We start from the raw sequence: 14833 nt of genomic DNA, 5'->3' as shown, positions 1-14833 counted from the left end.
CTCCAGTTCATGAGGATCTTGGGACAACGGGCATAACGGACGACAATTAAGAACCGCTTCAACCCTGGTAAATACCGTTACCAATTCGTCGAACGTCAAAACCTGTTCACCTATGACACGCCGCAATAATGTTTTAGCCGATTTTACGGTCGCCTCAAATAGACCATCGAAATGTGGCGCCGCTGGAGAATTGAACCGCCATGTTATTGACTGCTTGGCTGCGCCGTCGCTAAGCCCTTGCTGTACTTCCTGCGAAGCCAAATATCTACGCACATCATCCAAATACCTATTTGCACCGGTATAATTAGTTCCGCAATCTGAACGTATCACACTCGGCATACCGCGTCGAGATGTGAAGCGAGTCAAAGCCGCGAGAAAACCTTCCGTCGAAAGGTCAGTGACGCACTCTAAATGGACCCCTTTGGATGCAGAGCATATAAATACGCAAAGATACGCCTTTAGAATTTTTGCGTTCCGCAAACGAGAATGTTTAATGCTGAACGGACCAGCAAAGTCAGTTTGCACAGTGTGAAACACACCAGTCGCGTTAACCCGATCCCAGGGCAACGCTGACATAATTGGCGCTGTAGGCCTAGCCTTGGTCCTAAAACATTTCATACACTTGTAAATTCGTGTACGAACCACTTGTCCTGCTGAAAGAATCCAAAATTGCCGTTGTAATGCCGCCATGAGCACCGTAGCTCCCGCATGGCAATAAGTCACATGAAAATGATCTACGATCAAAATCGTTAAACTATGTGCTTTGGGCAAAATCACCGGATGCTTCCTTGGAAATGATAAACTCGAATGTTCCAAACGACCTCCAACGCGCAACAAGCCGTCATCCCCAATAAATGGCAGAAGCCGACGTAGCCGCGTGGAACATTGTTTATTCTGGGCCAAGCAGTGGATGTCGTCCGCAAACTCCTCCTGCTGGACCAATCTAATTAACCGCTGCAAAGCGAACCGTCGCTCTGAGACTGTCAACACCCCTATAAGTCTTTCAGACGAATTCTTGGCATTGTTGACAAACCGGAAACAATATGCTACGACCGCAAATAACATATCCAACCGACTAAACCGCATAAAAATATTATCTTCGTCAACAATTCCGGCTAAGGCCCGAACATTTACCTTTACCTTCCGTAATCCAGGTAATGGATCTTCCGCTTTATCCATTATATTCCTGGGCCAGGTTTCCGCATCACCTGACAACCAAGGAGGACCCCACCATAAAGGGTGCTCAAGCAGTACTGATGCGCGACAACCGCGACTCGCGACATCAGCAGGGTTCATTTCTGAAGGTAAGTGTCTCCAGGCTATGTCTAAACCGCGATTCACAATCTGTGAACTCGATTCCCCTTTGCAAGGAACCGCTTTCCAATAGCTAAGGACCGCTTCTTGGCTAATGGTACAGTATTTACAATATTTGAGGCACAAGGAACTTGAAAGGAAGCCGCAATAGTGACTGGACCCGATATCGCGTAGCCGAACACCGTTTTCGTCATCAGTGGAATGTGATCATTTATTTTAATGCGCCCGCTAAGTACAATGTCACCAAGTAGATCTTCGCCTATTAAAATGTCAATCTCTCGACTGACAAAGAACTGTTCATCCGCAAGATACAGTCCCCGATAATTATCCGCTAATTGAGCCGGCAACGAATATTCAGGTAGGTTATGTGTGATTTTATTTAAGACCGTAGCCGTGGTCACTAGCACAGGCTGATCCGTCAGCCTAGGTGCCATGGTTAAGTTAACTGCTCCCCTGCAACCGCTTATAGGAGTACAGTTCAGTCCTGTGATTGAGGCGTCAGGCTTAAACCGCTTTAAGCCCAACTTCTGCACGCATGACTCCGATATAAATGTACTCTCGCTTCCTCCATCCAGTAAGGCCCGCGCCTCCTGGAAGCTTCCGCTACTGTCCAGTACTCTTATTATTGCCGTCGCAAGTAGCACCTTTCGCTGATACATATTAGGTTTATTGACCTGTGATGCCATTAGTCCAGTGACTCCAGGGACCGCACTTCCTGGATTGCCGCTGGGAAAAGGTGCACTCACAATAGGAGCACTTGGAGAGGACGAGCTAGCGTTGTCAACCTCCCCACTTGTAGTAAAATTGTTTGACGTCAAACGTTGTTCACGATCTGAACCAGTTGCCGGAAGATCGAAATGTAATAAATAATGGTGTTTAGCCGAATTACACTTGTAACAGTTCTTGTTATAAGTGCACTGGTTAATGTTGTGACCATTCAAACACTTGAAGCACAACCTAAGCGATACCACCTGACGCTTCCTAGCCGCAGGTTTCATCTCCAAGAATTTGTCACACTTAGCAATGAAGTGTCCGCTTTTTCCGCATAGTCGACACGACGACGCCGAACCCGCACTCTGAAATGCCGCATGAGCCTTTACCGCATGGCTCTGTCCACTTCCACTACGTCTTCCCGCTGACGTACCGGCCTGTGGTTCCGCACTGGATTCCAAAATCCGTATTTCGGTTTCCAAAAACCTTATAAGGTCCGAGAATGTGGGTAATTCTTTATCAGCGTGCTTGTCTTCAAAATGTTTCTTCATGTTGCCGTCTAACTTTTGAAAATTAATATAAAACAGCAAATAGCACCACGAATCAACAGGAAACTCCATCTTTTCCAAGGCTTTTGTGTTTTCCATCAAAGTATTTAAAAACATTTTTAAACCACTTATCCCTTTAGTGGTGACGTGAGGTGCACTTAACAAATTGTGCAACAGACGATCCGCCAACAACCTTTTGTTGTTATACCGTGTATTTAATAAATCTATCGCGACCGAATAATTGTCCCCTGTGGCCGACAAATGCTGGACCAAGAACTTTGGTTCACCTAAAAGCGACCCCGCTAAATAATACATTTTTTCAGTATCCGATAGAGTGGTATCATTGCCCACCAAAGATTGGAATAATTCCATAAAAGAAACAAACTCTTCCACCTGTCCCGCAAAGGTAGGAAGTTTGACTTTAGGGAGAACTGCCCTATTCCGCGCGCTCTTAGGATTGTCATTACCGCTACCGCTGCTACAGCTATTGTCCGCATTAGCTGAAGCGTTCAAATTAGTTAACCCTAAATGACGTTGTTTGATAAAATAATATCTTTTGTTGTACGTCTCGTACTCCTGAAGATGACTTTCCAAATCAAAACTCTCTATATCCGCAGCAGAGAGTTGAAGTTCATAAAACATTTCCGTAAATGCCTCATAAACTTTCTCTAAATCTTGAAACCGCACCATAAAATCACTTTCTTGTTCCGAAGACAGTTCGGGATTACAAGCCAATCCATTCAAAACATCCATACTACGACATGCCGTATGATATTTCATTTGCAGCAACTGTATCCGCCTAGCTGCCGCCATGTTTACGTTAGTATTTGAATACGAAATCCAAATAAATATAAGCAATAGGATCCCGAACCCGAACAAGAACCACACCATGAAAGCTACAAATTACAATTACACATTATTTTTATTTTTAATGTATTTGTACCGCACACCGCAATAAATCTTTAAATTTAAACCGCACCTTGTAACTAATATATTAAGTTTTAACCGCTAACTTTAATATACTATAAAATGTTTATTCCGCTAACTTTGAAAGAAAATGTTTAGAACCCCTGAAAAATTGTTTATGTACCGTAATTAGCATTAAATACCGATAAATAATGCTCTATACCGCTTTTACTAGAAATATAAATGTTTAGAAAAATACAAAAATTGCACCATAGCTGAGGATCGAACCCTCGACCTCACTAATATTAAGCAACTACTACAACCACAAGGCTATAGTAGCAGTTACCAAACAGAACGAAATAACCCTATAGTATCTGAATCTGACAATATGGTAACTTAGCAACCAAAACTGTTTTAATTTGAAATGTCAAAACCAATATAATGAATTTATGACAAATTGAATTTTGCAATTGAATTTCTTTTACAAAGTCCGCGACCAAAAAATGTGGTATGTATGAAATATAAGAATGAAATATAGTAAAATAAAATCCCCAGCCAATATATAAAATATTAAAAAATGAGGCCTAAAAATATATAATTCCCACAAAATTGGTGTGAAATGAAACCGCAGTGAAAAAATGATTATATTTCGACCGCTCGAAATATAAAGATGATAAGAAACGGATGAAATTTACCGAGGCGCCGAAAATGAAAAATCCGGCTCGAAGGACCAAATGGATTCTAAGCCTTCCAGTCACCCGGTTGACCTGGATTTTGACTGTTTTTTGTTGCGCTGGTTCTAGTTCGCGCCTCGGAAGAATTTGCACCCGTTTCTCGATGCAATGATAAAACAAAAAACGTATATATAAATATATCCCTACACTCACCCCCGTGGCGCTTGTGCAGGTCTTCGTGGCTCCAGTTAAACTCCGCTTTAAGTGTAACTTCACTTTTACTATCTTCACATCCAATGATCTTCTTTAAAGTATTTTAATAATAAAATTCACCGAATCACATTTAAAATCCGACCGCACGGAGCTCTGACATTTTCTTTCTTTTTTTTCCATCAAATTCAAAATTCTGTTCCTTTTGTTTGTGTTATGCGCATGCCCCAAACGAGATATATATATAAGATAAAAGGTGAGAATGAACGAGATGACAAAAGTGGCATAACGAAACAATTTAAGGATGCGTTCCGAATAGTTTGGTATTAAAACTAAACACCCTTGTTTCAGATATTCATGGAATTCTGTGACTTAACAGTGCCTACTGTCTCCCTTGGACTGTAAAATGACTACTATGCTGGTATTGTTAGAAATTTTGAATCATACTACACATCTACATCACATGGGACAGTGAACTCCTTCCAATGATAGTTTTATAAACTTTCTTTGCATGTTTTCATTCTACATGTCATTCATAGGGAATGCAAACTGGTAAAAAAATGCACAAAAATTACTGCAAAACCAGCATATTGGTATTTCTAATAATAAATATTTGCCAGTTGCATTCCGTGGTCACACATCATTTTGTTCACAATATTATATTATTTTTTTATATTGCTTTAAGTTAAGAACAGTGCAAATGAATTTTATTATTTGTGTTCACTAGTTTAGCAACCTATTTGTAAATTAAGCATGGATTGTTTTTACTCCTTTTTCATATTAGGGAATTATTGTAAGAAATAAATATCTTTGAACCAATATCTCTAGATAAAATTGTGTGTAAATCACACAAAAATATTTTATGAGTTAAAAAGATCATGTTATGGGGCATTCCATGAGAATGTCCCTTACGAAATGCTTTTGCCTTGTATGGCACCTAATTCCAATTTGTTAGCAGTCATGATTTTCTCAGCCTTTTCAGAACTACAAGAAAAATGGTGTTTCGTAAGGGACATTCTCGTGGAATGCACCTTATAACGTTGCACACCTCAAATCACGTTATAATAATAATGGTGCACCTGTATTATGAGCAGCCCTGGTCTTGTTAACCAGGAAATAACTGATATAACAAGTTGTAAGCTTACCTTGCGCACATGATCCACCAGCGGCCAAACAGTGTCTATGTGATCTATGAGCGTCATGAACCCCTGGTACAACCGCTGGCCGTTCTCACTGTCGTCTGGCTGGAAAAACGCCGCATTGTTCTGGCAAGAGTCCTTCAGCGCCTCGTACATCGCGTACGACGGCGGAGCCCCGTCCGCCGACTCCTCGCAGCACAACGCCGCTTTGGCCGGAGACTCCGTAAACGACATCTTCAAGTATTTCGAGTACTTCACCAAACCGTAACCAATCCCACGCGCCCCGTGACTAAACAACTTCAGTTTCATCTGCAACGATTTTAATATAAACACCACACGCACTTATTTGTTATGCATGATATTGACTATTGAATGAATAATTACAGAATGCGCCGCAATGTGAGGTTGCTGCCATTGTGTAACGATTTTGTTGAGATTCTGTCAACCAACTTTATTGGTTATACAGCTGTTAATTATAGGTAATGGAGTTAATTCACGAAATTGCGAATACTTCGCCTTTTCGCAGTGCTCCCTTACGTCAATCAACGTCAATTACGACTCACGAGCGAACGAGTCAAGGCAAAACGACATATTGACAATTTGACATTGACATTGACAGTTTTTGGGTTGCAGTTTGCAACACTGAACGTACTTTTTCAGCATTATGGTGCAGCTCTACTTGCGTGGAAAAGGCGGAGAAGCGATAAACGATAAATATAGTTCTCTTATTTCAAACATAGACAGAGAGAATCATACTGTCTTTATCTTACACTAGTACTAGCACCCGAAAGAAAAGGATGAGTATAGTTTTTTTTTTGTTCTTAAGGACTCTCCAGACTATGTGCGTGAATCGCGGCGCGACTTCGCGGAGAGAACATGTCGCGACGTTGACGTATGACTCCACACTCGCAAACTTCACGGCGATTTCGCAGTTTGGTTCGCGCCAAGATGGCGTAAAAGCATCAGCTGATCGAGTTTAACTGCTAGTTATCTATGGCATCATACGTGATTTAGCAATTTTTCCATTTTGTTTTGTTGTAAAACCGTAAAATATAGCCGCTTTATATTGCGTGAACAATCTGCGAAATCGACGCCACACTTACGTTCGCGGCTTGTCGCCGTGATTCGCGCATGAGTGTGGAGGGACCTTTATGTAATGCAAATTTGGTTTGACCAACTCACAGGACCAGCTATAGTGATAAAACTTGGCACCGTTGCGGTTAACATTATCTATGAGTATTATATTCTTTGATCTACGTTGTCGGATTTATTACACTGGAAATATAATAAGAATGCCCATAAATGTCAGATAAATACAGTAAAGTCAGTACAATAGGCATTTGTTTATTTACATTGACTGATAAGATAAATGTCAAATGTCGCTAAAAATATGTTTAGTATACTAAGTATACAATGTCTTTAATTATGCACTTGTAATTTAACATAATTCTCACATTTAATCAAGTGCCTCGGAAATAATTAATGAAAGGACAGTAATGTAGATCATATTAAAACCTCATTCTTCACACAGAATGATGGTTGCTAAGCAACAATGTTTTTCTAACAGTTGTGTCAGATTACCTAACTATTTCGATTCAATATATATATGTTGTACATTTTCTTTAGAGCATTCGTTTAATTTATAATACGTATTAATTTCCATACTGGTAGTCTCCATTGCTTCCAAAATATAATAACGCGTCTCTGACTTTAATAGATCAAACCTTTAAAAAATCGGAACTTAGGCACACAGGCGCAACTTCAAACGCTTGTTGGCTCCGTTGACTCGTAAACCAAAGAGCATATAGTCACAAATTATCAGCCAGTCACATAATATTAGTGTGCTCTTTACTTTATCATCTCGTCTATGTAAGGTAGAGGTAAGGAAATGAATCTTCATGTATCGAAAAGTGACCGTAAAAAACAGTAAATAGGCGGCGCCACCATGCACTGAAGACCTAGACCATACACCTAGTATTTTATATAGATGTGCACCTGTGCGACCGTGAGGGACAGAACATACGCAATGCGATACAATTAAAATCACGTTTTAACATTCCTGACAACATACCAGAAACAACCTACGTATTTTGGTCGGGTTATTCGCTGCCTATCCCCCATTTCATCTCTACATTATTATACCTCTATGGTTCATGTCATAGAGTCTCCTATATATTACATACTCTTTGGTCTCAGAGCCTACCTAGCGCCACCGGAGAGATCTGGAACTATTATTTACATCTGAAAGCTGGTCACTTTTACAACAATTCTGCCATAAGAGATTGTGATCCTTTCTTTACCATCCATAATCTCGTCATTGCATTTGACTGTTCATTTCAAACATGGACAGAGAGAATCATACTACTATGGATGGTATAGAAAGGATCGCAATCTCTTATGGCAGAATTGTTGTAAAAGTGACCGCGTTAAGCTTTAAATAATAGTTCCTAAACTCTCCGGTGGCGCTAGTTAGGCTCTGGGACATGAGTATAACATGAACCATATAAGGCAACAAATAACCCGACCAAATTACGTAGGTTGTTTTTGGTAGTATTTCGGTGTATGGTGGCGCCGCCTAATTACTGTTTTTTGATGGACACTTTTCATACATAGAGATATGGCTCCTTTATACAGTCTCCATGCATACTACACTAGTACTAGCACCCAAAAGAAAAAGATGAATTATATATGCTACAACAAATAAAACACACAAATAAATGAAAATTAGTTAATTTTTTGACTTGCGGCTTAATTTTTCCTTTAAATTTTCTTGTAACGTTTCGGTTAAGTTTATTTTGAGAAGCGCATTTTATTTGAACATAGTCTGGCAAAAAAGAGTAGAAATTAAAAGCTGGCAACACTGTAGTGTCGTCCCATTTTTCTTAGATTGATTTGAAAGGGACGACACTACAGTGTTGCCACTTTTTAATTTCTACTCTTTTTTGCCAGACTGTAATGCAGACCAAAGTGGATAGGATTCAATCGTGTCATTATTTCAGATGGTCAGTTTCTGAACGAAAACTGAATGACATCTGTCAAGCAGTCATCACTGTCTCTCAAAGACTCAAAGTTGTCAACTTGTCAAACCATGCGCTTGCACTGTGTTGGCTGTGTTTTGATTTCTGTTTATTTTGCACGATACTTAAAATGATTAATAATTCGTAATAATAATAATATTTGTTATTTACAATGGGAGAAACTTCAATGGAAATGGACGTGCTCGAGCCCATTAATAAAGATATTACTAATGAATTACTATCGGAGTCTTTGACCACCGGCGCCGAACAAGTTTTATTTCAGTATCCAACTTTATTTGGCGGTAAAACGTTGCTAGAACTATGCAGCTCTTCTTGGTCTAGTTCTCCAAAAGCTAGAGTGGACGTGCAGCCCTATCTACGGGGCTGTAAGTGGTCTCCTGATGGTACTTGTTGCCTTTCTGTGGTAAATAATGATGGAGTACATGTTACTGAACTGCCTAGAGATTTATATACGGAATCGGCGGCCCCAGATCGAACGATAGATGTGTTGGATTCAGTCATACATGTTAAGGAGGCAGGATTGGTTTATGATTTTTGTTGGTATCCAAGCATGAACAGCAGTATTCCTGAAACTTGCTGGTAAGTAAGCCATAACTTTATGTACCAAAGATATAATATATACCAAATATACCAAATGGATATTTACCAAAGGCAAACAGTCTTATATTGTTTGATTATTAAAATTGAATAGTAGCATGTTTTTAAGTTCTACAATATAATATAATAAGACGAAGGACTCTACTAGTGTTTCATAAATATTATAGTATAGTCAACATTAACAGTATTAGATAAAACAATGTGCCCAAGGGATCTGCTAACCTGGATTACTTTTCCAAACAGAGTACTAACAGACAGTCTAATTGTTCTTCATAAAGGGACATAATATATCATTTTTGATGCATAATCTGATCCACTACCTCTGAAGCTGACTGTACCTACTTAAATTTTGATATAAGTTTAAGCCACAGGAGCATTTTATGGAAACGATAAGTTTTTCATCTAGTTTTTTTAATCAAAATTATTTATTAAGAAAACAAACAGCTTTACCAATATTACACTAAAAAAGGCAAGCCAAAAAAGAACCAGGCTCGGAAAGTAAAAAAAAAAGAGTCCGAATGTCCCTTACGTAATGATGGAATGCTCCCACACTGGTTCCTTAATTCCCAGGGTAATCTTGCCTTAAAGAGCCCTAGCATTTTAAGCAATAATTATATTTTTGTATAATATAATTATAAATCATACTCATCATAATCATCGGCTCGTTTGCTCGTAATTGAATACATATTTGTTATTTAGTTGGCTGACCACAAGACAGAATGCTCCAGTTCAGATGTGGGATGCATTTGACGGTTCCCTGCGGTGTTCATATAGGGGCTTCAATCCTGTGGACGAGATGGAACCTGCTGTGACTGTGGCATTTACCCTGGATGGCTCCAGGATTGTAGCAGGGTACAAAAAAGTAATAAGGACATTTGATGTGGAAAGGTAATAATTGCACTTTATCAAAAGTTTTATCTCTTCTCTCTCTCTTCTTGCTTAGCAAGTATACACCCACTGTTGGGCATACGCCTCTCCAAAACTCCTCCAAGCAGCCCGATTTGCTGCTTCTCTCCTCCAGAGTGGGCCCGCAATCTTTTTAATATCATCCTCCCATCTTGTTGGAGGTGTGAAAAGTTTTATACCATGACAAAACTGATAGAAAATACTGAAAACTGAAGCCTGATATTTCAATTGAATCATAATTAGCAGAGGCTTGGAAGGGGGTGCTATTTTATGATTTGTTTTACATTACAACAACTAAAATTAATAATTCATAATTCTTTATTGCAACCATGGTACAGTATAGATGTAAATTATAATATACAATGTCTCACATGGACCCTGTAAGGGCACAGCATATCGATAGCTTACTCATAACATTTTATTATTATATTTTTTATTGTATTGTATGTAGCAAATTATTAATTTATCTAAAAAAATATCAGGTCATAAATAGCACACATATATCAACATCAGATATCTATTCTACCCAATGTTTGATAATTCGAGTCCATGTAAGTAGTGAAACCTTTTTTTAAGTACTATGTTGGTAGTAAACAATCATATGGCTCGTTTGCTGGTAAGCAGTCTGTAGCCTATGGATTCCTGCAACCCCAGAGGCTGGCAACCTTACTCACAAAGTAAAAAAAGTGAAATCTAATGACTGTACCACACCATCGCACCGCACCAAGGTCATTGTGCGACGCACCCATAAGTAAGAGCGAGAAAGAGATTTCGCTTTCTCGCTCTTGGTGTGCTGTACCACACCATCGCACCGCACCAAGGTCATTGTGCGACGCACCCATAAGTAAGAGCGAGAAAGAGATATCGCTTTCTCGCTCTTACTTATGGATGCGTCACACAATGACCTTGGTGCGGTGCGGTGGTGTGGTACGGCCTTAACAATCATTTCCTCTGCAGACCAGGCAGAGATTGTGCAGAACACAAGATCACATTCCCCGCTTCCTGTTTTGCCATGGACAGCAACATGTTAGCTGTCGGTTCTTGGAACACCACAATAAACCTCTTCAATGTCAATGAAATGGGTGGATATAAGAGCATTGGCAAAATGCATGGCCATTCAGGTATGTAAATTGCTTTTTAGCTTATGGGAATTTGAAATTTTTTTTAAAACTATAATTCAATACCTATGTATTAGAATAAAGAAGTAACAATAGGGAATATTACGCGAAACTCTGCGCAGGAGGCGCTACTACCACAATCTGAGGGTCTATCATAAAACAAGAAAATCGATTTCGTTATCTAACATCTCTGTCATATCTCTTGCATATTCGAGCGATAAAGAGGCAAATAGCGAAATTTCGGATTCGCGTTTCCCGGTAGGTTCTCTGCAAACAAACCGCCTTGGTTCATCAATGTCATATTATCTCTAAAAACTTGTCAAAAAACTGTTAAAGGCACAGTATGTATAAGTTACTCTATAGTTTACTAAACGGGCTACTGCTGCACTCTGTTGGCAATTCTCCCTTAAGGAAATTTACATATAGAGATTGCGATGAAGTCTGTGTGGGCTTAGTTCCTAACTCTTGGCATTTACTGGCGATTTGTAACAACTATTTCATTTTACATTGTAGGCGGAATAACATACATGAAATTCACACCAGACGGTCTCAAACTCGTGTCAGGAGCTCGCAAAGACCACAGACTACTAGTTTGGGACATTAGATACTACCGCAGACCACTGAACATCCTGAGCCGAGTAGTCGAAACAAATCAGAGAGTATACTTTGATATATCACCGTGTGGGAAGTATCTAGTAACTGGGGGTACTGATGGGATATTGAAGGTTTGGTCGGTAGATGCTGTGGATTGGAAGAATAATTTAGATGCTACTGATGTTGAAGATAATGCAACATATAAGGTAAATATTGTTTGGAGTTGTGAGAATTTTCTGAACTTGAAAATATGATATGTTATGAAATTTTTAAAGAGTGAGTGAGCGTGAACTGTAGGGGGCAGTATGAGTACAGAAGTTCTGTTTTAAAAGCTTGATGCGTCTATTAATGTCAAGTTAAATATTGATTCTGGGCTACTAGATGGCAGAACCCGCAGATAAGGGAATTGGCGCCGGCATATAAAAATAGTGACATTTAAATATCAACACTAGTGTCTTTAATCAAAGATTCATATTAATTTTACTTTGCCTTGAAATATTGCTTTATATGCATTTTTGAGTTTACGTTTTCTTTGTCTACAATATTTGGTGTATCCTGTCCTGACGCTTTCTGATAATTTAAAATCCCATTAAGGCTGCATTTCCACCAGATGTGCGAGGATGCGTAGCGAGGGATGTGTTTGTTAAGAACCAATAAAATCACTTCATTGACCTATCCTCGCTCAGTGCGGCTCTATTCGGCAATTTTCTATTGGGTCTTAAACAAACACATCCCTCGCTACGCATCCTCGCACAACTCTGGTGGAAACGCAGTTTAAATAGGCATAGAATTAAGCTTAGAAACCAATTAAAAGTGGAAAAATTCACTGTCCTGGGCGGGACTTGAACCCAAGTCCACCGGATCTCTAGCCCCGTGCTCTTCCATCTGAGCTAGCAAGACCTTACCCAATATAGCGAATATTTCCACCATATTAGCCTTGCGGATAATTTGTTTCTAAGCTTAATTCTAAGTTCGTAGACGTATCTGCTTGATACTATAGTTATTTGTGCAACAAGAGAGGAAAGTTGATTTTTCTTGCGAGTGTTTATTTTTAGTCCCGAGAAAGCGAAAGATTCTAAGTTAGAATCAAGAGCGTAGCGAGGGACTCAAAAACACGAGATGTAAAATAACTTTGCTCTCGTGTTGCACATATAACTTTTCACCTCAGTAGTGAGAACATATTGAAGGTTAAGATATATTTCGAATTACACAGAACAATACAGAGAAACAAAAACAAAAAAAAATTGTAATAGAAGTATGAAGTGGCAGTTCATGGCCTTCACAAAATTAAAAAGCTACTTTGTTTCACTCCCTGGAGTGAGGAACGTCGCACTTTCGTCACTCCCTGGAGTGAGGAAAGTCGCACTTTCCTCACTCCAGGGAGTGACGAAAGTAGGCTTGTTCGAGCTGCTGAGGTGAACAATTAATTTAGGCATACAACTGTTAATATTGTCTTCGGTTACCGCGATAGTTACTCATGAAATAAAACTATGAAAACGGATTATATCGCGTATATTGAATTTATAATACATCCCGACGTTTCGAACTCTTTACAGCGTTCGTGGTCAACACCGTGGACACCCGGGTGTCACCCGTTGACCACGAACGCTGTAAAGAGTTCGAAACGTCGGGATGTATTATAAATTCAATATACGCGATATAATCCGTTTTCATAGTTTTATTTCATACAACTGTTCTTCAGCTTTTAAATTTCACGAACAAAACCTTTGTTCCAGTTTCCACTACACAAAGATTGCTGCAACAGTGTTTCGATCCATCCCTTTAGGCCCATACTGGCCACCGGCTCCGGCCAGTACCACTTTAAAGACCCTATTCAAGACGCTAGTGAAATTAATGCACAAATTGAAAGTGAAAGTGTAAAATCAAGTGAAGACTTAAAATATTCGAGCCATGCTGAGAATAGTTTAGTGTTCTGGTGGGTTGGCGATGTACCCGAATTAAGTGATTTAACTTAAGTATGATTTTATTTAAATTACATAAATTGTATTTATAGATTATCTGCGTATTTTTTTCGGGTTGAAAAATCCTAGAAAGAGTTGGCAAGGTGAAGTTTAACTTGGTGGCTTAATCTCTGCGGAACTTATGGAAGGTAAGTGCTATTGCTAGTACGTGCATTCGTAATTTTATATACTCCTAGTAGAGCAGGCTCCAATGAGATGTTCGTTTGCAAAAATAGCGGACCGCATTTTGACTTCTGATCCTTGTAGTGGGGTTCCTACGCTCCTAGAAACCCGATGTTGGCTGGCTGAAAAGTGGTGCCGTTACCCCCACTAGCCCTTTAAATTTCCCCCTTACAATTCTCATACATTCGCTATCGAAAAAATCCCACCTTTTGCACAAATCGGACTAATTACTCAAAGCAGTGGTATAAAATCATGATTGTATAAAATATTTATAGATATTTTATTAACATTTGGATTAGTATTTAACAATACCACTTTCGTCTTCCGTTATTTCGTTCTTAAAGTTCACGTAACTACCTAAGTCCGGAAACTAAAGTCTAAACTAAAACATAATCACGTGGGATTATAGACTTTGTTTCCGTAAGCCAGACTCATCAGCATTATACGGTTGTTGAACCCAATCTTCACTCACTACGAGTAGGATATTTGTACAGAGCTAATAGAAGACACAACGTGCGAATCAATAGGCAATTAGGGTCCACAGAAATTGTAAGATAGAAGAAATAAAGGTACAACTAGCAGCAGAAGGCGCTAAGCGAAAATGATCTGAACATACCTTTATTGTCAAGAAATTAAGAGCATGGGGCTGTGGGGCTACCGCGAATACCGAAATTCGCAAATTGCGGGGATCTTTCTCTTTTACTCCAATGAAAAATGCCCGCAATTTGCGAACGTGGATTATAGAGCAAAAAAACAGGACAAGTGCGAGTCGGACTCGCCCACCGAGGGTTCCGTACTTTTTAGTATTTGTTGCTATAGCGGCAACAGAAATAAATACATCATCTGTGAAAATTTCAACTGTCTAGTTATCGCGGTTCATGAGATACTGCCTGGTGACAGACAGACAGACAGACGGACAGTGGAGGCTTAGTGG

General features: G+C 39.4%; 3 protein-coding genes across 3 annotated transcripts in view; 1 reads left to right on the top strand and 2 right to left on the bottom strand.

The window, feature by feature from the left end:
- LOC134747595 (hormone-sensitive lipase) overlaps positions 1 to 6043 on the bottom strand; it is a 49277-nt gene extending 43234 nt beyond the window's left edge. Inside the window, exons 1-2 of the mRNA XM_063682190.1 lie at positions 5887 to 6043; positions 5509 to 5811 (exon numbers count right to left, since the gene is read on the bottom strand). Of these exons, the coding sequence (XP_063538260.1) occupies positions 5509 to 5811 (303 nt within the window). The 5' untranslated portion in view covers positions 5887 to 6043. The remainder of the gene's footprint in view (positions 1 to 5508; positions 5812 to 5886) is intronic.
- The window catches only part of LOC134747590 (small ribosomal subunit protein eS19A), a 469695-nt gene that overhangs the window by 67226 nt on the left and 387636 nt on the right, over positions 1 to 14833 (bottom strand). The window lies entirely within an intron of this gene.
- Positions 8582 to 13771, top strand: LOC134747557 (telomerase Cajal body protein 1 homolog). The gene is made up of 5 exons (XM_063682122.1): positions 8582 to 9119; positions 9837 to 10025; positions 11001 to 11164; positions 11675 to 11961; positions 13492 to 13771. The coding sequence occupies exons 1-5, from the start codon at positions 8692 to 8694 to the stop codon at positions 13729 to 13731; spliced, it is 1308 nt and encodes a 435-aa protein (XP_063538192.1). The 5' UTR covers positions 8582 to 8691; the 3' UTR covers positions 13732 to 13771.

This window comes from Cydia strobilella, chromosome 15, assembly GCF_947568885.1.
Source record: "Cydia strobilella chromosome 15, ilCydStro3.1, whole genome shotgun sequence".
Classification (NCBI taxonomy): domain Eukaryota; kingdom Metazoa; phylum Arthropoda; class Insecta; order Lepidoptera; family Tortricidae; genus Cydia; species Cydia strobilella.
The sequence above is the reverse complement of the archived record's forward strand: the minus strand, read 5'-3'. Positions and strand labels throughout refer to the sequence as shown.

What these genes read in the sequence shown, in the direction of transcription:
- LOC134747557 (XM_063682122.1), top strand. Translation starts at nt 8,692, where the DNA reads ATGGGAGAAACTTCAATGGAAATGGACGTGCTCGAGCCCATTAATAAA. An exon ending in CAAAATGCATGGCCATTCAG is followed by an intron (nt 11,165 to 11,674) that starts GTATGTAAATTG and finishes TTTACATTGTAG; the next exon opens with GCGGAATAACATACATGAAA. An exon ending in AAGATAATGCAACATATAAG is followed by an intron (nt 11,962 to 13,491) that starts GTAAATATTGTT and finishes CCTTTGTTCCAG; the next exon opens with TTTCCACTACACAAAGATTG.